Raw genomic sequence first — 22,139 nt, 5'->3', positions numbered from 1 at the left:
CTGATGCATGGAGTGTAATTGTAATGTGCAGACAGGTAAGGTGCTTTGTTTCTTGATAAATGTTTTGAATTATTAAAGCTTCCTACATTTTGTTTGTGTCCAAGAAGCTAATCACATAACTCGTATTTTATAGCTCAAAATAAGAAGCAAACTTGAATGAATGATGGCTTGGTGATGGGTTTGATGATTTAAATTAATACCAGGTTTCAGACAAATGCAATCCATAATTTCTGCATCAATCTGAAATAGTACTTTGAAAGGAGGAAAGACAGAAGCTAGAAAAATAAAGTTTAAGGTTATTGCTATATATAAAATAATGATAATTTGACAAGGAATTTAAGTTGATTGTATATGTTTGTGTAAGAAAACATGTTTATATTAACATGGGTGTATATACAGTATGTGTATATATATATATATATATATATATATATATATATGCGTGTGTGTATTTGTATTCAATTATGTATATGTGTAAATTATGTATTGTGGGTGGGGGTGGGGTGGGTGGGTTATACGTATTGGGTTGTAGTGTGGGTGGATATAAGTGATACTGTTTTCTTGTATTGTTCTCCCTATTTACTTATGGTAGCGCTCTACTAGACAATCCCTCTGGATTTTTTTGGACTGCTTCCCTCCACAATTTTCCCTGTTGTTTATATGTTTTGTCACTTAGTTAACTTTTCTGTATTTATAGTGTAAAGAAACAAATAAATGAATGAATGAATCAAAGTTTTGTATACCTGGGCATATCAGTAAGCCTCATAACCATTCTACTTCCTGGTTCTGATACATCTGGACTATACCATGCAAAATATTATTTTAATTCTTATGAAGGAATCTACTTATGAACATGAACTAGAAAGAAATTTCACACTAAATGCTACAAAATAATATTCTGAAACATCAAAATCACAAGTTAAGAACTCACCTCCTTTTGTATATTATTACTCCGACAGATACCAATACAACAAGAATGACTATCGCAACTAATGGAAAGACTATGATGATGGCCAACGGCATATCTGTGGAGGAAAATGTTTCCTAGGTTGATTGCTTGCATTGAAGGACATAATATGAACAGGTATATAATTAGTATTGATAGCCAGCAGTCATATCCCTATATATCCCTATATAATTAGTATTGATAGCCAGCAGTCATATCTCTATATATCCCTATATAAATAGTATTAATAGCTAGCAGTTGTATCCCTATATATCCCTATGTAATTAGTACTGATAGCCAGCGGTCATATCCCTATATATCCCTATATAATAATTATTAATAGCCAGCGGTCATATCCCTATATATCCCTATATAATTAGTATTGATAGCCAGCGGTCATATCTCTATATATCCCTATATAATAATTATTAATAGCCAGCGGTCATATCCCTATATATCCCTATATAATTAGTATTGATAGCCAGCAGTCATATCTCTATATATCCCTATATAATTAGTATTAATAGCTAGCAGTTGTATCCCTATATATCCCTATATAATTAGTATTGATAGCCAGCGGTCATATCCCTATATATCCCTATATAATAATTATTAATAGCCAGCGGTCATATCCCTATATATCCCTATATAATTAGTATTAATAGCCAGCGGTCATAACGTTTTTGATTAATTTTTAAGAGCTGCCTCTACTGAGTAACTTTTGATGACAGTCATTCAGCACTCTTTTGGCTACTCACTGCGAGTTGCAAGAAACTGTTCAAAAATACTTAGCAACTTCAAGACTTATATGTTACAATCACAACATATGGGATACACTACATTTGACTTTTCAGTAAGTTTATTCTCAATGGGCTAAAACAAATTTAGACGATGTAGATTAGCACATCACTTCAAAGAATTCTTTATACCATGACAATGTCTAGGATTTTCTAGCCTTATGCAGTATCCATTGGGTAGGGTAATCATACTTTAGTCCAAGGGACAATAAATGGCACAGGGTTCTCTGTCTCTGAGTGTAACTAGGAGCTCCATCCCCTCCCTGTCCTTCTCTCACTAGTATTATCTTGATTTCTCATAGATTATCTGGCTGTAGACCAGTAAACTGATAAGATTCTTACCTTGACACAGTGTTCTCTGTCTCTGAGTGTTACTAGGAGCTCCATCCCCTCCCTGTCCTTCTCTCACTAGTATTATCTTGATTTCTCATAGATTATCTGGCTGTAGACCAGTAAACTGATAAGACTCTTACCTTGAGACAGTGTTCTCTGTCTCTGAGTGTTACTAGGAGCTCCTTCCCCTCCCTGTCCTTCTCTCACTAGTATTATCTTGATTTCTTATAGATTATCTGGCTGTAGACCTGTAAACTGATAAGACTCTTACCTTGACACAGTGTTCTCTGTCTCTGAGTGTTATTAGGAGCTCCTTCCCCTCCCTGTCCTTCTCTCACTAGTATTATCTTGATTTCTCAGAGATTATCTGGCTGTAGACCAGTAAACTGATAAGACTCTTACCTTGACACAGTGTTCTCTGTCTCTGAGTGTCACTAGGAGCTCCTTCTCCTCCCTGTCCTTCTCTCACCAGAATTATCTTGAATTCATAAAGAGTGTCCATCTGTAGACCAGTTAACTGATGAGACAGATTGAGTCCTCTCTTAATTTCTATGAAATTATCCGCTGCTTTCTTTTGATATTGAATCCTATAATCAATGATAGGTCCATCTCCAGGATCCATCTTGTCATCCCAGGGTCGCCAAGAGACAGTGATGCTTGAGGAAGTTACATCAGTGAAGATTAGCACATTGGATGAATTAGCATAGACTGGTGGAACTAAGGAAAAGAATAAAGACATCAGGTCAATTAAACTTTGTAAATTGTAATCCTATGGGACAGACAGACTAACTGGCTCCTTCCCTACTTTCTAAGGTGCCCTCCTTTCTAAAGTAGCCAAAGATAACAAGAAACATCCAGAGCAGGTATGTTTACATTCATGAATGGTATAGCTTGATCAATCACCACAGTGAAGATAGATACAGTAAATGAACAACGTGAATGAAAGTTACGAGCAGGGACATCTAGTAAATACCACCAACAAGAACTTCTACAATCACCTGTATGGATGGCTACTACAATCATCAACCTGAACACCGCCCTGGACAGCTACCATGGTCACCGATCTGAACACTAAATTCAATCCCAAACATGAACACTCACTTCAATCACCAACATGAACTTCTTTCAATTTCAATACGAACACCTATCACACATATCCAACATGAACACCAACAACAGAGTACTATATTTGATTCCCTGTAGATATCCATATTCAGCTATGTGAAATGGGCAATCCACTTCTTTTACCGAAAGAATTCTTTCTTAATACTAACCATAAGGTATTAAGTTGATGGTCTTCATAAGCTGAGTACCACTGACGGAACAAGTCATTTCCATGGCTGTCTCTAATGTTATTTCCACTACCTTTGTTTGTTTATAACTTCTTGCATCTTCATCAGCAGTAAATAATGTACCAATAGGACTCAGTACCAAGTCACTCTGTGCTACCAGAGGGTTCATAATAACAGTACAGGTCACGTTAGCTGCTTGTCCAGAGTTCACTCTGACATATGTTAGAATGATGTTCCCTGCACCATTGTCTGGAATAAAGAATTATAAGTTGTTCGTTTAGAATAATTTATATGTGTTCAACAAGATAAAAATTTATCCTATAATTGCTTTGATGTTTTTTTTTCATATTGATGTAAATTGTTGTTAAATATGTCAATGATATGTGAAAGGCATCTTGAAGGAGTGTGGAGAATTGTCAATGATGAAGTATTTAGTACTAGGAAAATTTGAAAGTAAAAATAAAATCAAGTGTTCTACAATGGGGCTGTCATTTTACTAGCTTATGATGTTATCAAGACCCTTAAAACCCTTCCATTTAATATACCTAATGATGATTTCACCGCATGCCTTGATATGCCTCAACAGTTTATTAAAAACACTCCCATCTCAGAGGTCTAGGACTACATGTAACTAGACTTATCGGTTTTTCCAATAACTTTGCCTGTACTATATCTTCATATAAATCAATGGATTCCTTTAAAGCTGAGTATGTCTAATATAATTTGAAAGAACTAGAAAGTGCTAATCATTCATGTGAATACAGGATTCCAACTTAACTGAACAATCATGTATCAACGTTTATTGGTTTACATTAATAATTTCTTTAAAATGTACACTAAATTGCCAAATTAATTACTATCAAGGACTGCTCCATGATTCAATAATGAGTGGTTTTGAGAAGCTAACAGTATGAAGGTTGAAGCACAGAGTTGAGATGCTGTTTGTACAAATGGATAATACTTTACCCTGGTCACACGCTATCCCAGTCCAGGGTGCAGCACACCCATTGGCACAGTTAGCCTCAACTTTACTGCATGCATCCTCTCTACTTAGGCAAGAGCAGGGTAGGTTGCAGACGACACCATAAAAACCAACAGGGCAATTAACTGGCACCATAAAAAAAATAATAACATAATAAGAGTGCAACCTCCAAAGCCATGACATACTATAATGGAGAATGTTCACTCATGTTGACTTGTCTAGGAATTCTTGATACTGTTATTGTGCAAAAACGGGACTCCATGTAATGCTGGGGAAAAGTGTATGGAATACAGATTTGCCAAAGAGCCAATCATAAGTAAATATGAGAATTTTCCAAGTTGGCTCTATCTACATGCATGTTATGAAGACATCTAGTGGCTGAAATCACATTGTTCTGAGAGTTTAAACCTAGATCAAATCGAGGGTAAGAAACTAGAGTAAACATCTTCAAGGGTAGCTATTATGGACTGAAAGCAGCCATTACATCACACAGCTTTACATTCCTTTTAAAATCTTCTCTGTCCTCAGAAATATGATATGATGAGAAAGTTCACTTATCAGTAGTAGTTTTTCTTCTGTGGATTCATAATTTATACATTATAAAGGAAACATTACTCAGACACAAAGAACACCACAGGAAGAAGAGTGGTATCGACCACTACTTACAACAAATGTTGAGCTATTCCTATATCTCTACATGGATTATGGTTGTTTTAGTCATAATATGACGATATTTAACATTCCAAAATCTTGGGTCTGTAAAATTCCACTTGCCCCATCCCTGAATTCCCTCCCCCAATTACACACCTGTTTGGTAAAACCACTAATAACTGAATAGATACACAACGGATATACAATAGATTTTAGAGTTAAGTATAAACTATTGATCAACTATGTTGCAACGTGTACTGGAAACCCAAAGCAATGCTTTAAGTAATGGTTTGATTTAATGATTTGAATAAATGGTCAAAAACGAATTAGTACAAAGTTGCAAACAATTCTGTCTATCTGTTCTTGATTAATCACACCCTCTTGACATCAGCCAAACATAAAACATTTCTTTCTGTTGAAGTGATGGTCATTTATCCATACCCTGTCCTACTCCCATCCCTCACATTGACCCCCTCTCCATCCACCCAACAAGTGAGGATGATAATATTAGGAGTACTATGATCAGGCTTCAAAAGTTGGAAGAAACATATCAATACTTATTTCCATTTTCAAACAGTATGAAACTAAAATGTGTACATGTCTGTGCCAAATATGTATCTTAACTTACATTGCAGGCAATTTGAATCACTACAAACCTATAGAAGAAATCATTAATACATTGTCCTATGAACATTCCTCATTTTAATGTATAGCAGTTCTTCCAACCTAAGTGAGATGGCAAAAATTCTTCTTCTATTTTCTACACGTGACAAGAAAATGATACTTGTTGATTAATTTAGGGTGCAGATACTAAAGGAAAATCGCTGTTGTAAAGTTTGCGTAATTCCGAAGAAGGGGGCACAAAATTTACAACCATAAAGGGATTTTCTCTATAGCCTGTCTAACTCACATTGACAGTTTATTCCTGTCCAGCCATCCTCGCATTGGTTATTTTCACACACACCTGTGTCTAAAGCACAGAGAGTGTTATCTGCACAATGACACTCCTGTTTACAGTTAGCACCAAACGTCCCTGTTTCACACTCTGGAAAGAATTGAAGAAGGTAAAATGTAAGTCATGACATTGCTGATGAAGTACTGAAACATGGTTGTGATATCAGAAAACTAAAGAGCACACATTCCAGATATGATCTACACTGCTAAAATAATCTTTCTGAGAGACCTGTAATGTGCAAAGTGATAGTATGTGTACTATCAATGAAAGTCAACAAACTTCCTACAAGGTACAGTACCTAGTCATACAAGAGCATCAATGATGCAGTATCTCAATACTGGAAGTTTTAATTTTGATTCCTAATTTCAAATCTTTGCTCTGTCTCTACAATTATCAATATCAATCATGGTACAACAAATATATAACTTGCATTTTTGCTACTTTGCCACGAATAGTCTCTGCAGGTTACACTTTATCCTGCTAGTCTTGCCTTTAGCGCTCATTGCCTGTTAGTCGAAAGAACGACGTTGCAAGGTTTAGTAATGTCATAGAATATTTAAGAACTTGTTTTTTATGTGGTATCCTTCATCTTGGGTCAGTCTCTGTTGGACTTTTTGGTCATATAGTTTGACGTCAATTACAACGGCCAAATTAGAAGAGGCGAACAACTCGACCATATTCTTGATGCCTGCCTTGAGAGCTAGGCCTATTGACCTACTGTATGTTACTGTAGACTGTAGTGGTGACTACCATCAAAACTGTGTCCACTTCTAGATATCAAAACAACCCACGTTTTTCCATCTCAATTTTTCTGACATGAAGATTTCATGGATTTATGGCTTGGAAAAAAATAATGTAAAAGAAGATTACAAGTTTTTATATGCAAGTGATGGGTGGCCTCCTCCTCCCCTAATAGCCACCTCAGTTCCTCTCCATTTTGTTATTTTATTTTAATTCTTTATACATTTGATGTCAAACATTACAGGTTCAAAAGAAAGCTAAACATACTTCTTATAACCTTATACATCTTACATCCTTATAAATAAAACATAACCTTATACAATTTTTAGTCTTATAAAAGTTGTGATGCTATGGCCTGCTCCTCTTTTATACGTACCCATCAACAAACTTACCCTGGTCCTTCCTAGGAAAAGCTGTCTGAACACCAGTACAATGCTAATGTGGCTATCACTGAAAGCCTAATAGGCCTAGGGGGCCTAGGCCTATATATATATTTTTTTAAATGCACTAGGCCTACAGTAAGTAGCCTTCAGAAATACAAGAATGTGTATACGTAATTATACAAAATACATGAAGGGCAATCAAACTTATCATGGCCCTTGCTCTGAATAGCTACCTGAACACCAGTACTATCCTTAAATGAATGTTACAAAAACGAAGGCCTAATATACATTAAATGCACTAGCCTACGTAGAATTCAGCAGTACAGAATTTGTATAATATGTAATTAGCATGCAATAAACTACACCTGGCGTACCTAACTACAGTACAGACAATTGGTCGCGAGGGTAGCCATTTTCGTATATCTAACATGTAGCTGCCATGAGTCATAGCCAATCTGCTACAAAACAGACTTGGGGGCGGGGCTTAATAATCAAAAACGGACCTTTTTACTAAAAGTAGGGGCGGCAGCTCAGTATTGTTTCAAGAAGAAAAATCATTTTATTTCATTTAAACATCAAATAAAGCAAATAAAAGCCACAAAATATCATATACAGCTAGTAAAATTCTTATTAATACCTACCTGTAAACAACAAATGAAAGTTTAAAATGTTAATAAAATATATAATACATAGGACCCTATCTTAGACGATACCACTGTTGACAGACAATTCTATTCTATTCTCTTTCATAAAACATAAGTTTTGGAGCGTGCAAAAATGGGTTGTTTAAACTGTATTTCGGTCCAAATTGGCCCGATTTGGACATAAATCGGTGAAAAAGTCATAGAATGAGATAAAATTCTCGAATAAAAAATAGTAACTTTTGTTGGCCTATATGATATATGCTTGCTCTGAAAATTCCAGAGAAAAAGAACTTTATATGAAGACGCTGAAAAATTTTTAAGAGAAGAGAGAGTCCCACTTACTGTTACAATATCTCTATACATGTAATGTATTGAGATAAAAATTGACATTTCTTCCAATTTTACAGAATGGATAATTGGATGATCTCCCTTATTTCAAATATCAGGAAGCTGTCTCTACCAAAAACAGAAGCCACAAATGGAGTCTATTGAATTATGACACTACTAACACCATTGAAACTATTGTCAGCATTGAAAGATAAAAGGGTATAGCTCCTTGCCGCTTTACGACTCGTTAAAAAATGCAATGCTACCACCAATATGAATGTAATATCTTCCTTTGGGCAGCTTTTTCAAATAAAATATAAAGAGCAAATTCACAGTCAGGACCAAAATTTCATACCACGTTTCAACAACAAAGAAACCACATGTATCAGAAAAAAAATAATTACAGTGTATAAATTAAGTAGTATGACATGTATGTTCATATCTAGCTTAAGATAACCTAACTTGATGTTCATATGCCAAAAGTGTTGTTAACAACAGTGCAGCTAACACATGTTTTACTAATATGATTAACACTAATGTTTCCAAATTGAAACATACATCAGGAAAATAATTTAAACATGATAAAAAAGAAAGGAAGACCTCATCGTTATAGAGTCTGTATCTACAGCCTATCATTTACTCTAAGCAATTGTATTGGTGACTATTCTAATAAACTCAACACCTGTTTGTTATACTTTCTTATGAACAAAGTATTATTGATACCTTCTGTACAGTTTAATCCTTTATAGCCAGCAGGACAGAAACAGCCAAGAGGATCAGGATAACAGATGATTGCACCCTGACATCCATCAGCATGGACATCACCAGAATCGTCACATTTATACTCAGCATTCTGACCAAAGACATTCCTGCCATGAACTGTTGATGAAAACATGATACAAGAATTAATAATGATCAGGGGCGTTGTGCAAAAATAAAGTTTGGGGGAGGGGCCTGTGAGCAGGTGATGACTATCTAAGTGGAGTGCCACCACAGGTTGGCGCGCAGCGTACAAGAAAAATTTTCGTCTGGCAGACCCCTCAGATATAATTGCAGGAAACGGCACTTCCTGTGCCTTATGGCAGTAAGCAACACCCCTAAAATTGATAAAAATTTCCGCCATTTATTCCTCAGTTTACCAAATCCTCGTCTCCCAGAAGTGCCCAAAATTGAAGAAATCGAAAAATGTTTGTGTTGGCTGATCCATGATCGCCGCCCATGCCCATGAGAAGTGGTGACTGGGTGAAGAAAAAGCTATGCCGTTTGAAAACATGGGCAGAAAAAGTGAAAGTAGTGAAATCTAAGGTAAAACGTGCGATAACAAAGTGATTATTTTCCAGGTTAATTGTGACTGAATTTGAAATGATTATTATTAATCATTTTTTTTCGAAACTACATATCAGATCATGAGGAAATTAATCCTGGTGGACTTTTTAGCGAACTGATTGCATTACTTAAGAAGAAGTTCACATGGAGTCCCATGATCTCTGTTCACTACATTAATCTTAACTTTACGAACTTTGTTACAGGCTTAGAAAACAATTTAAAAATTTGCCATTTTTTTCATGGAAAATTGACTGACTTTGGCAAATGTAAAGGGTTGCACTTACTCTGGGACTACGTATATATAATATTGTTCAACGATGGCAGCGTGAGGGCATATTTGGTCCATTAGTTATCAACCAGTTATTATTTATCTGTTTCGATTGACTGAATATCAACAATCAACAACCATTGACCAAGCAGTCAACAGAAGCCCCATTTCTCGTAGGCCCTACAAGAAATTCAGTTGCTGAAACTGTTCTCATTCAACCTCGCTGAGTTAGGTTCCAAAATGAGTCAATGGCAGTCTGCTTGCACGCTTCCGCGCGTCTTTGAAGTGTGTGGAAAATCCGCAACGACCATCAAAGAGCAATTGACTATTTAGTCTACTTTTCGATTTAAATTTTTTTTTTTTTTAAATTATGACAAAATTTTATGACACCTTTGACAAAATTTGGGGGACCTGTGCCCCCCTCGGACCCCAATGGGCACGACGGCACTGATAATGATCAAGGTAACCATGGCATCAACCAGAAGCCACGATGACACACATAGTGACACAATCTGACCGAGACATTCCTGCCATAAACTGGTGATGCAAACATGATCAAGGCTGGATAATGTCAGCTCTAACAGAACAGAAGCTAAATCTGATTAAAATCATTCCGAGGGATAAAGTTCAAGAAATATGCATAATCCAATGAAATGTCAGATCATAACATACATTTACTAGGTGTCTGGCAAAATTAAATTATAAAAACTGATCAGGTTTGCAATCTGACCAAAAACATTCCTACCCAGCTATGTTGCATGCTGAAAATTGAAGATAAGTCAAAGAGTAATTAATGATCATGTAAATGGCTCTTAATTTCATGAAGGTTTTGGTCAATACGTACATTAGGGGCTCAAAGTGACCAATAAAAAAGGTATTCCTGCAAACAACAGCATGTTTTTGGGCACCAAATTTAGTTACGATGTATTACATTCATAATTTCTATATATACATCAGATGTTCTTGTCATGCCACTGAAGAAGGAAGAGAGTCAATCTGAAGGAGATCATTAATTATCTAAAGAAACTACATCTAACTTGAAAAAGGCTTCTGGCAACAGTTATTTAAGAGAAAAGGGCCCATTCTGATGGAACGAATGAGCAATCAATAAAATTAAACTCAGACACTTAACTTTTGTGTAATGTCATCATTATCGACAGCCCTTTTCTCCTGGAGGTACAGATTATTAATGATAATAATACGATCGAATGCAAAAATCGTGCATTGTGCGTTACTTACTGTGTTCACAATTGTTTCCACTGAATCCAGGAGGACAAAGACACAGACCAGTTAAATCTGAGCAAACTCCTCCGTTGATACAAGGTTCACATGTATTAGTACAGTCAGGTGGACTCCACATGTTCTCTGGACATTCTTAAATGTAAAGGAGTGAAAAATATATCAGTAGCATTGATGAATCAATTTACAGAGATTAATTTAGTGCATACAATTTGTACTTTCTTGTTTCATATATTTTGTTTGTCGTCCTTAGCATGTTATTCACGATGTATATAAAAGTGTTATTGTATCCACTGTATTTAAAAATACAACATTCTATCATTGATGAAATACAAAGGTTCTAGCTACCAAATTTATCCAAATATAAGACATTCTGTACATGATGTAATACAAAGGTTCTACAGATCAATTCATAAACATACTCCCCCCCCCCCCATAACATACAAAGGCTATACTAAAAAAAAAAAAAAACCTAAATCATGCTATCCTTGGTGCAATGCAAAGGTTCTATACAGACCAAATTATAAACATGCAACATGCTATCCTTCATTTAATTTCAAAGGTATTACAGACCACAGCTATTTAAACCTACAACATGCTATTTTTTTATGTAATACAATACAGACTCTTCGGACCAAATCTTAAACATAGAACATGTTATCCTTGATTTGATGCAAAGGGTCTACATACCAAATCTTAAACAACATATTGACCTTGATTTAATTCAAAGGCTCTACAGACACACCAAAGCTATTGAAACATACATGTTATTATTTATGCAATGCAAATGCTCTACGGACCAAATGTTAAACATACAACATGCTATCCTTGATATTATGCAAATCTCATGAGAACCTTGCAAGGTTCTACAGACCAAATTTTAAACATATTTGTTAACAATATGACTTTGTTAACATTCTTCTACCCTCAGCCTTATAACCTGACATTTTGTAAATAACTTTATCTAGTTCTATTCTGGGAATCTGTATGATCCAAAAGAGATCCATTATCTTTTTAGATCTTGAAATCATGTTATGAGCAAGGCATACCATACAAACACATTCAGGCGTACACATGTCATATGGATTCCATAGCTTAATGAATGTTATCTGAAACAAAAATAAGTAAACGAGATATGTACATTTAAAGAATTGTGTCAGTCATGAAGATGTCAGTATACTCAACAGTCAGTCTAAACTGTTTGCCTATATACACACTTTAGTTATATCAGTATCTCATCCTATACTACATTCTTACATGAAATACTTAACACAATGTACTCTTGTGGTGGTTACACAGTAGTTGGTAGTCCCATATTGTTCAGTTCTATATATAAAAAAGCTCAGGAACCCCTGTCTACTGCATGAATAGGTAATTTATGAAGATAACTGGCTTGTATCCAACAGAAGCTTTTATATCGAATTGCCTTGCAAACTTTTGGCAGTTAGAACCACGCTAGACAACCATGCATGGCTTCGTGTTGACAAAATACTGTTTATGTCACACATGGCTGCCTATTATCCTTCTTTGAATTCACTCTAGTAATTATATGATATCTAATATGATTCATGGCAGCAATGGCATGTTCAAAATTTCTATCTTTATGCACAGAATGTAACCACCTTAATGTTATAGCTTTTAAGTTTGATTATTAAAATTGTATGTAATTAAATTTGTTTTTCACAAGAATGTGTTCATAATATTTTCATCTCTGTAATATTATAGTAGCCTTTACATAAACACATTTTTAACTGCTATAAGCAAGAGTACAGCTGATCCCTTCTTCCTTACTATGCACTACAGTGGTAGCCTATACATTGCTTCCTGGATTTTCTGCACCATATATTCCAATGTCTTGAGTATGTGTTAACAAAAAAGTGAGGATAGGTAAAAGCAAATTTAAAGACCTAAGAACTAATATATCTCAGACCTGTAGAGCTAAGGGACATGTCAACTAAGATAAGGAAGCAGGGCCATTTCCATATTGCCCACCAAAACTACAGTAGGCCATTTCATATTGTGTTTCTGTGTTACTGTAAGCTACACACACACATACATTACAGACTTGTGTGAACTTTAAGCTCTAGATATCTATAAAAAGGGGGTTAATGGTTGAAGTAAAGACTGTTTCTGTGGAGTGAAACATGTCTGAATAGCAAGTTTTTAGTTTTTAACATTGATAATCTTGAATACAAATGTCACTCACTATCTATTGTTATTCTTATTGCCAGTGTTTGTTTTATCTACATAAATGGAGACATAAAGGACATTCAACATCAATTGTCCTTCACTGATTTGTAATTTATAGTAAATATATTATTAAAATTAAAATAAAACTGTTAGCAAACTGCTTATCCACTGCTTATCCAGAGTATCGCGCCGACCAAAAGGCAAATCACAGAAAGCAACCTTACAAAAGGTAGACGTAGGAGTTTGCTCGATAAAAACGGCTCTTTTTAGGGCCACCAAATTTTTCAGAAAGAGCTACCTTCCTCTCCTTCAACATGCAAAATGTACTTTCTCTCTCTCTTCCCCTTTCCTCGTTGTCTAAAAAACGCAAATATGTCCGATCAGTGAAAGCTACTAAAAGCTCCGAAAAATTCTGCACCACCAACAGGGAGCTACAGACTACAAGTAGTCACTCAAAAGCCCAATGTCTTCGAAAAGAAGCTGAAACACTTAAAAAGTTCGTAAAGAACCTATCAGACAGAAACATGTCCAATATAGAGTTTATTGCGCTGGGAAAAGGTCTGAAGTTCATAGCAACTCCAGAAAAACCTAAACGAAGTGATCTTCTCAAGTCATTGAAAGACCTAAAAAGAAAAATGAGAATCCGCTTCGTCATGCAAAACAAAAAGCAAAAAGGGTTTACAAAATTTTGTCTCCCCTCTACATGGTCACCTAACATGACTTTTAGTAAAAACCTAGAGGACTATTTGGAAGCAACACAAACAGAAATAGCATGTGTTACTATCCGAAACGCCAATTGCAACACACACAAAGCGGAGCTTTTTGCACTAAATGCAATTAAAATTGACCGCTCTATTATTGTCAAACCCTTCGATAAAGGTAGAGGCATTGCTATAATGAATCACTCAGACTATCCAGCCGAAATTGAAAGGCAATTAGCTAGTCACCACTACGAAAAGTTAGAAAGTGATCTGACATTTCAAACTAAAAGTTTAGTCCAGGAAACACTAATAGAAATGTTCTCTGCAAAAGAAATCGATAAAAGCACCTTCGAGTATTTGGTACCATATAGCCACAAGATCCGCACACCGGTCATAAATGTGCTACCAAAAATTCATAAAGCACCCCCGGCTAACTCAAAATTTGCCGGCAGACCGATAATAAGCAGAAACGGATCACTGACCAAACATATCGGAATTTGTGGACTATTTCTTGCTTCCTATTGTATTAAAACAAAGCACTTATGTGAAAGACACAAATCACATTCTAAAAATGTTGGTAGCCACCCCACTACCAAAAACATTAGTACTTGCTACACTCGATGTCGTCGCCATGTATACCAATACTCCCCAAGCGGAGGCTTTAAATATACAGTATGTCAAGAAGTCTATGAAAAGGAGGAAAAAAGCGAATATGGAATAAATAAAATATCTTCCATACCCATGCGCAAACTAATTGAACTTTTCTTAACAAGAAACTGTTTCGAGTTCAATAACCAATTCTATCTACAAAAGATCGGTTGCGCTATGGGTAGCCAAGCCTCTCCGGAAATCTGCGATATCGTCATGCATAGACTTGAAAACCAGATTTTACCGACAGATAATAAAATCTTAAAATGGCTCCGCTATAGAGATGACATTCTATTGCTCTACGACGGTACACATCAGAAACTTGAACAACTAGTAAACAGGTTGAATGATATTCACCGCTTCTTAAAGTTTACGGTAGAAATATCACACACCGAGGTACATATTTGGAAATCTTCAAAGGTCCAAGGTTCGAAACCAATGGGTTATTAGACACCAAAGTCTACACCAAACCCACGGAAACCTTCCAATACCTCGACAGAAACTCTGCACACCCACTTGCCACTTTTAAAGGCTTCATTAAAGGGGAAGTATTACGATACGCACGTCTCTGTAACAATGAGACTGATTTCTTACAGAAAAAGAACGCGTTCACAGAGAAACTGTTACTCCGTAACTATAAGAAAGAGGAAATTGCCTTAGCCACGAAAGGCATAAAATTTGAAAACCGTGGGCAATACCTCACTACCAAACCTAAACAAAAGGAACCACCACTGGTGTTCAAGCTTACTGTACCTATACACCCCATATCAAAACCACGCATTTGAAAGAAGCACTTTTGAAACATTGGCACTTAATCTCGCAACACGCGGAATTATCCAAACTGTTTCCAAAAGAACCTATTCTTGCCTACAAAAGGGCCCAAAATCTCAAAGATTTACTTGTTAACTCAAGGTTTCATACTAACGAAGAATCAGCTGACGAAGCTCTTTTAGATGCTCTTATAGCTGCACTATGAGTCCATAAAAACTCGTGCACAGAAAAAAGATGCATTTTGAGAACGATATGCCCAGGCCGAATATAAAATATTCAAAGGCTACTACTGATGAAGCTCCTCCTATAAAGTTTGAGAGCAGAAACCGGTCTAGTTGGTCATAAGTTGGTCATAGTTGATCATAGTTGGTCGCTAGTCTCTCCTACTATTAACAGTACACTCAATTCACCTAATAGGTGCAATTATGTTTCACCATGAGGAGCATGCTATAAGTTCATGTTCCTCGGGCCCTCCCTTAAAAATACTTCAGGTTCTTGGCAACTACGTTGCGTTAGATAGTGTAAAGCTGCCTACACCCCCCTTTCATGTCACTCACTATCTATTGTTATTCTTATAGCCAGTGTTTGTTTTATCTACATAAATGGAGACAAAAAGGACATTCAACATCAATTGTCCTTCACTGATTTGTAATTTATAGTAAATATATTATTAAAATTAAATTAAAATAAAACTGTTAAGGACCATTGCCAAATCTAATCGCCGTCATGACGGCGTGCGCTCGCCAGGCTATTGATCATCAAGTTATTAATGACATTTCTGTATTGGATCCAAATGTATCTGATCATATGATTATTACCGGTAGCATTAACTGTGCAAAGACCACTGTTGTGAATAAACCAGTCATATGCTATCGTAGGACACAAGATATTGACTTGGTTCAGTTTAGATCTGATATCAACGATAGCCCAATTTGCAGGGTTGATCAAAAGGGTTCACTCCCTGAACTTGTTTCTACTTATGATTCATTGAGTTTTATTTTTGATAAACATGCCCCTGTTATTAGGAAGGTCGTCAAACCTGACAAGAAAATTGAACCTTGGTTTAGTCATGATATTGTCCAAGCTAAGAAAGTTAGGAGACAGCACGAGCGTCAGTGGCGCAAAACAGGTTTATCTGTTCATAGAGAACTTTTTAAGGAACATTGTAAAGTTGTGCGGAACAAAATTTGTATTGCAAGGAGAAATTATTACGCCACTATTATTGCGGATACATCATCTCCTAAAGATCTTTTCAAGACTGTTGATTTTCTTTCAAATAAACAGAAGTGTGCCATCCTGCCGAACTATTCTTGCCATACAGAGTTATCTGAGAGATTCTCCCTTTATTTTTCCAAGAAGATCTCGGAACTTTGTACTATGTTAAATTGTCAAGGCCTTCATCTTTCTGCAAATTGTTTGACTGAGCCATCGCCTGCATCTTCGTTCGACAGTTTCTCTGAAGCTACTGAAGATGAAATACTTAAAATTATCAAAAACTCTCCATCAAAATCGTGTATGCTTGATCCGCTGCCAACATGGTTAGCTAAAGGTTGTTCAGCAGAACTCATTCTTCTCATCACGAATATTGTCAATACTTCTATGTCAACAGGAACCGTACCTGATTCCTTTAAGGTTGCTCATGTGACTCCTGTACTTAAAAAGACCAGCTTAGACAGAAACTGTTTAAAAAATTATCGCCCTATTTCGAACTTGAGTTTCGTTTCAAAGGTTTTGGAAAAGACAGTTTTATCTCGCTTAATGGATTATCTTACACAGGAGAATCTTCTCGAACCATACCAGTCAGCTTATAAGTCTGGTCACAGTACGGAAACTGCCCTCAATGCAGTTCATAATTTTATTACATCCAAGCTTGATGAAGACTGCTTTGTCCTTTTAGTTCTTTTAGACTTATCATCAGCTTTTGATACAGTTAATCATTCCATTTTGTTAGAAAGACTGCAGTCAAAGTATCGATTAGGTGGTACTGTTCTATCCTGGTTCAATTCTTATATTACTGAGCGTTATCAACAGGTGAAAATTGAAGATGTTCTCTCGTCTCCTCGTCCATTAGTTACTGGTGTTCCACAGGGCTCTGTACTTGGACCTGTTCTTTTTTCTTTATATCTTGCGGAGTTGAGTGATATTATTCGGCACCATGGTGTTCATTTCCATCATTATGCGGATGATACTCAATTACTTCTTGCTTTCGATAAGGATGATGTGCCAAATGCTTTTCATAAAATGGAAACCTGTATAAGTGCTGTAAACACTTGGCTTGCAACTAATCAGTTGAAACTAAACTGTGATAAAACAGCGTTTATTGTTTTTTGATCACGTTTCTCTGAAGTTACACCTAATTTTCCACCACTTACTGTTGGTAAAGACTCTATTAATATCTCCTCAACTGTTAGAAACCTTGGTGCATATTTTGACCAGACCATGTCACTTGAAAATCACGTTACTAATCTCTGCCGTTCTGCAAATTGGCAACTTAGGAAAATCAGTTTGATGAGGAATTACCTCGATAATAAGACTTGCGAGATACTGGTCCATGCGTTTGTGACATCAAAGCTTGATTTTCTTAATTCACTTTTATTTGGCCTTCCTGATTCGACCATCAAGAAACTCCAAAAGATCCAAAACACCGCTGCCCGTATTGTGAAAAGGAAAGGAAGAAAGTGCCGCACCACCCCACTTCTGAAGGAACTTCATTGGCTACCTATCAGCTACAGAATCCAGTATAAAATACTTCTTCTCACCTTCTGTGCTCATCATCTTGAACGGCCTGTGTACCTGTCACAACTTCTCTTGCCATATACTCCAACTCGCACACTTCGTTCCTCCAACAAACTGTTTTTAACTGTTCCAAAACCACGATTGAAGAACTATGGTTACAGAAGCTTCCAATACTCTGGGTCTTATCTCTGGAACAAGTTACCAGATCACATTCGAACATGCTATAAACTTTCTACTTTCAAAAGTCTACTTAAGACCCATTTTTTCACTTGTTCTTTTGTAAATTAATTTACTTTCTTTGTAAAGCGCTTTGAGCAGTAACTTTTGTTTACTGATTTGGCGCTATATAAGTCTCATTTATTATTATTATTATTATATTATTATTATTGTTCACGTCTTCAGCTTAGTTACACTTGGGTGATCAGCTCTCAGCTGAGACTCAGATTTAATGAGGAGGGCCATCTATGACATCATTGGTGTGGACAATGGACTTCCTTAGTGACCAAGATGAATGACATTTCGTTTTGAATAAGGATTAAGTTTCACGGGCAACTTGTTCTGGACTAAAGATACCAGGCATCAACAATCGATTCAAGTTTAAATTTGTTTGTTAATGACTATTGTGTTGACTTCGTGCACACAGTTTTGTATAGGCTATTATAATGGTGTATGCCAGTATAGGCTTCGTGTATATGCTTGTATAGTACTGAGTGTTATAGACCTACCAAACGTATCCGATTCAAACGGTCATTGAGCCCTATGCTTAAACCGTTGAGTCATTAACAACATATTTTTCACGAATACTGATATTATTTGATACTCCATAACATTGCCATATTTCTCAAATATTACCTTACATATAAAACCTGAATGTTCCCCTCATCGTGATTCAGCAAAACCAACATAACGACGTTGAATTGAGTTTGTACAGTCAAGTTAAATGGTAATTAGTTAGGCCCCGGTGACCTACGAATATTTTTGTAACTGCCAAAGTGATTGATGAATGATCACCAAAATTCATGACGGAGATCAAATAATTCAGCAAAATGACTTAAATCAAGATATCAGTGACTTCAAATACCCGGTTGATATCTATCGGTTGTTTTCTTACTAATTTCGAACAGAAGAATTGACAACGTTAACAGGTCTGCACACTGACAAAACCCATACGTTTTGTACGTGCAAATAACGAGATGATTTACACACTGACTGTTCGTGGAAGAAAACATGACTAGCATTTTGAACTGGCTTCAAGTTGACTTTCGCCCATGATCGGACCACTAATACTAAAGAAAATGATATGGTTGGCCATACTGAATCACAATTGCGATTTGGGAGGGGGAAAAAGAAAAGTAAAATATAAGAATATCACCCTGGCAATATCAGGTATCTCTGTAAAATTCATTGTGACATGCTAGGGTTTGCAGAAGAAGCGTGAATCGCGCAAACAGTAATCAAAATCCCGCATAAAATTTGAAGCAGTGCGGGAGGGTCGCGCACAATCACTGGGGACTTCTTGCAAAGTTACTGGCAAATAATACGGCCTCCACTTAGCAATTTCAGTACCAGCGACAATAACCTAAAATCCCCGCAAATCTCCGACCACATGGAAGCCTAACTTCACACTAAGCCCCATGGAAATCTAACCTAGCCATCTGTTTATTCGCGCAAGCTGTGTCGCAAATAAAAAATCAAAATATCCATGAAACACTGCAATCTTCGACCACATGTTAGCCTAGCAACCACACTAAGTCAATAGGAAATGAAGCCTAACCATCGGTTTGTCAAAAAAAAAATTAGTAGCTTTGTTTACAACTTTCAATCAGTTGGAAATCGGCAGTTGATTGGAAGGTATGTGCTTTCTCTTAAAAAGGGAATGTTGGATTTAACGTACACCGTGCTGTGGCGATGGATTGGAAGTTTAAACTACGATTAGTTGTCAGCGTTGGTGGTGAGTGGTTTTATCCACACACGAAAAAAATACATGGTTTAAGGAAAGGGCACCTACAGCGGAAGTAAACCTGTGTTTTCTATTTTAGTTTATGGGTTATTGGTTTTTCGGTGGCTTGAGGTTAATTGCTAAACGATCGCCAATTTTTGCGATTACACTTTTAATGGATTCCCCCCCCCCCTCCAAAATAGCCCCCCAATGCCAAATCTTAATTTCCTACCCTGGTAAAAAAACAAAACAAAAACACAGCAAACACGTGAAGAGGGAGGAAGAAAGAAAGAAAGATGGAAAGGGAAAAATGAAAAGAAATAAGACGTGTCCGACAATTAAACGTCATATGTGAAACATTCAATTATCACATTAAAATCTATTATTACCGATTTACCGTCAGTCACTATCTGCGGGTCAATATAGGCCTACGTGCACTACGTGACCTAGGTTACACCAAATATCGAAAGTTACTTGGGCTCAGCACGTTACGAGATCTCAAAGTTATTCTGAAGTTTCGTTATTTATTTTCCTTCAGACGATGATTGTGAAGGTTCCCATGTACAAAATCTTACCCTTATGCATTTCACCTCATTTTGTTATAATAATTATAACGATTTAATAAATTTTGAGCCAAAACCGCGCAGGGAGTATATCCAGTTTAAATCCATCTTCGCACGGGACTGTATATTATTATAGCCTATGGTACGGTACTGGTACACACTGCTGTGCGGTACTTGAGAGTTGATGCTGTAATGAAATGGATTCGCTTATTAATGCGGGGGGTTCCACGATGTCATTTATGGTTATCTTTCGCCACTTTTTAAATTTTTTTGTACGAAAGATTGATATTGTCCGTATTGAAAGTATATTTTCTGGAGTAAACAAAAGCTGATTAACGATATGAATGAATCTTTACTATTCTTATATATGTAGTTTATAATTCCGCATTTACGTAGCCCCTTACATTCTTATTGTCTGAAGTTCCAAACACGTGGTGAATTGTTGATAGTTAAAACTTTTCATTTTGAACTTGAAGGGGTTGCTCTATTCCAATATCATGGAATTGTGGGGAACCCCCAATTTCATTTTGTGTACGGATTACTAGTTTTATCCATGTGCGAACGTGATAATCTAATATCTTATGTCGAGTATGAATGAAGGATGGTGTGGGTTGCTTTTTTCCAAGGTTTGTGCTTTTCTTTTGGCAGTGTATGTTAAAAAACAAAGGCCTTAATATAGCGTGTTATATTTTTATAACTGTGCGTGTAAGAGTATGTACATACTTTAGCCTATGCTATGCATATTGAATGTAGGACATAACAGTCTCGTAACTAAGTGCTTTGAACCATAGATGAAAGTTGAGGAAAATGCCGGTTGTAGCTACGATACCGGGATTCATGTTGCAACAAAACGACTCATGTGCTACCGTAACATGGTTAGGGAAGCCTTGCAAATCTAACCGCCGGTTCCGGGCCGGCGGAAATCTCGCACCCCTTGCTCATTATGCATGTGCATATTGGTCCCATGGTTGAATGCACACACGCTGGTTGCCAGCCGGAGTAATGAGCACAGTGTCCTGACAACACAAGGCTGGTTATTCTTCACAAACAATGAGCAAACTTGGCCAAGTGACCGGATTAACTTTTGCGGTTTTGACAGTCAATAGAGCGGTAGTTTATGTTGCAAAAGGACTTATACACTAAAATCCGCCACTACCAAATGTCCGAGATTCAGTACTTTATATACTGTAATTCTTGCAAATCTTCCACGTTATCAAACCTCACAAATAAAATTTCTTGGGTCTCTTATGAACAATTGTGAAACTCCGCTACTCAAAAGTTCGATAAAAGCAGCCTTTACCTGGGCCTATACATTATGAGCCTTGTTCAACGAGGGGTACGTAACTATGAATTAACAACTGAATCAGCAATTGCATTAAATATATGCCCCCAAGAACTTCAGAAAACCCATATTGACAAACCAGAATTTAAACAAGAGCATCAATGACGCAGTATCTCAATACTGGAAGTTCTAATTTTGATTCCTAATTTCATATCTTTTCTCTGTCTCTACAATTATCATTATCAATCATGATACAACAAATATAGAACTTGCATTTACACTACTTTTCCACGAATAGTCTCTGCAGGTTACACTTCATCCTGTGAGTGTTGCGAGTGTCGTTGTAATACAAGGCTCTTAGGTGTCCTTTTGTTTGTATGCTTTTTAATATTGATAAATGTAAGGTAATGCCACATTGGTAGTAG

At 36.5% G+C, this 22,139-nt stretch overlaps 2 protein-coding genes across 2 annotated transcripts in view; both read right to left on the bottom strand.

Annotated features, from left to right (window-relative positions):
* The window catches only part of LOC139955804 (receptor-type tyrosine-protein phosphatase kappa-like), a 33,455-nt gene extending 31,315 nt beyond the window's left edge, over positions 1–2,140 (bottom strand). Inside the window, exons 1-2 of the mRNA XM_071955164.1 lie at positions 2,086–2,140; positions 932–1,025 (exon numbers count right to left, since the gene is read on the bottom strand). Coding sequence (XP_071811265.1) covers positions 932–1,023 — 92 coding nt within the window. The 5' untranslated portion in view covers positions 1,024–1,025; positions 2,086–2,140. The remainder of the gene's footprint in view (positions 1–931; positions 1,026–2,085) is intronic.
* LOC139955788 (uncharacterized) overlaps positions 1–22,139 on the bottom strand; it is a 491,243-nt gene that overhangs the window by 306,814 nt on the left and 162,290 nt on the right. The gene's annotated exons all lie outside the window — the stretch shown is intronic.

The sequence above is a fragment of the Apostichopus japonicus genome, chromosome 2 (genome assembly GCF_037975245.1).
Source record: "Apostichopus japonicus isolate 1M-3 chromosome 2, ASM3797524v1, whole genome shotgun sequence".
Lineage (NCBI taxonomy): Eukaryota > Metazoa > Echinodermata > Holothuroidea > Aspidochirotida > Stichopodidae > Apostichopus > Apostichopus japonicus.
The sequence above is the reverse complement of the archived record's forward strand: the minus strand, read 5'-3'. Positions and strand labels throughout refer to the sequence as shown.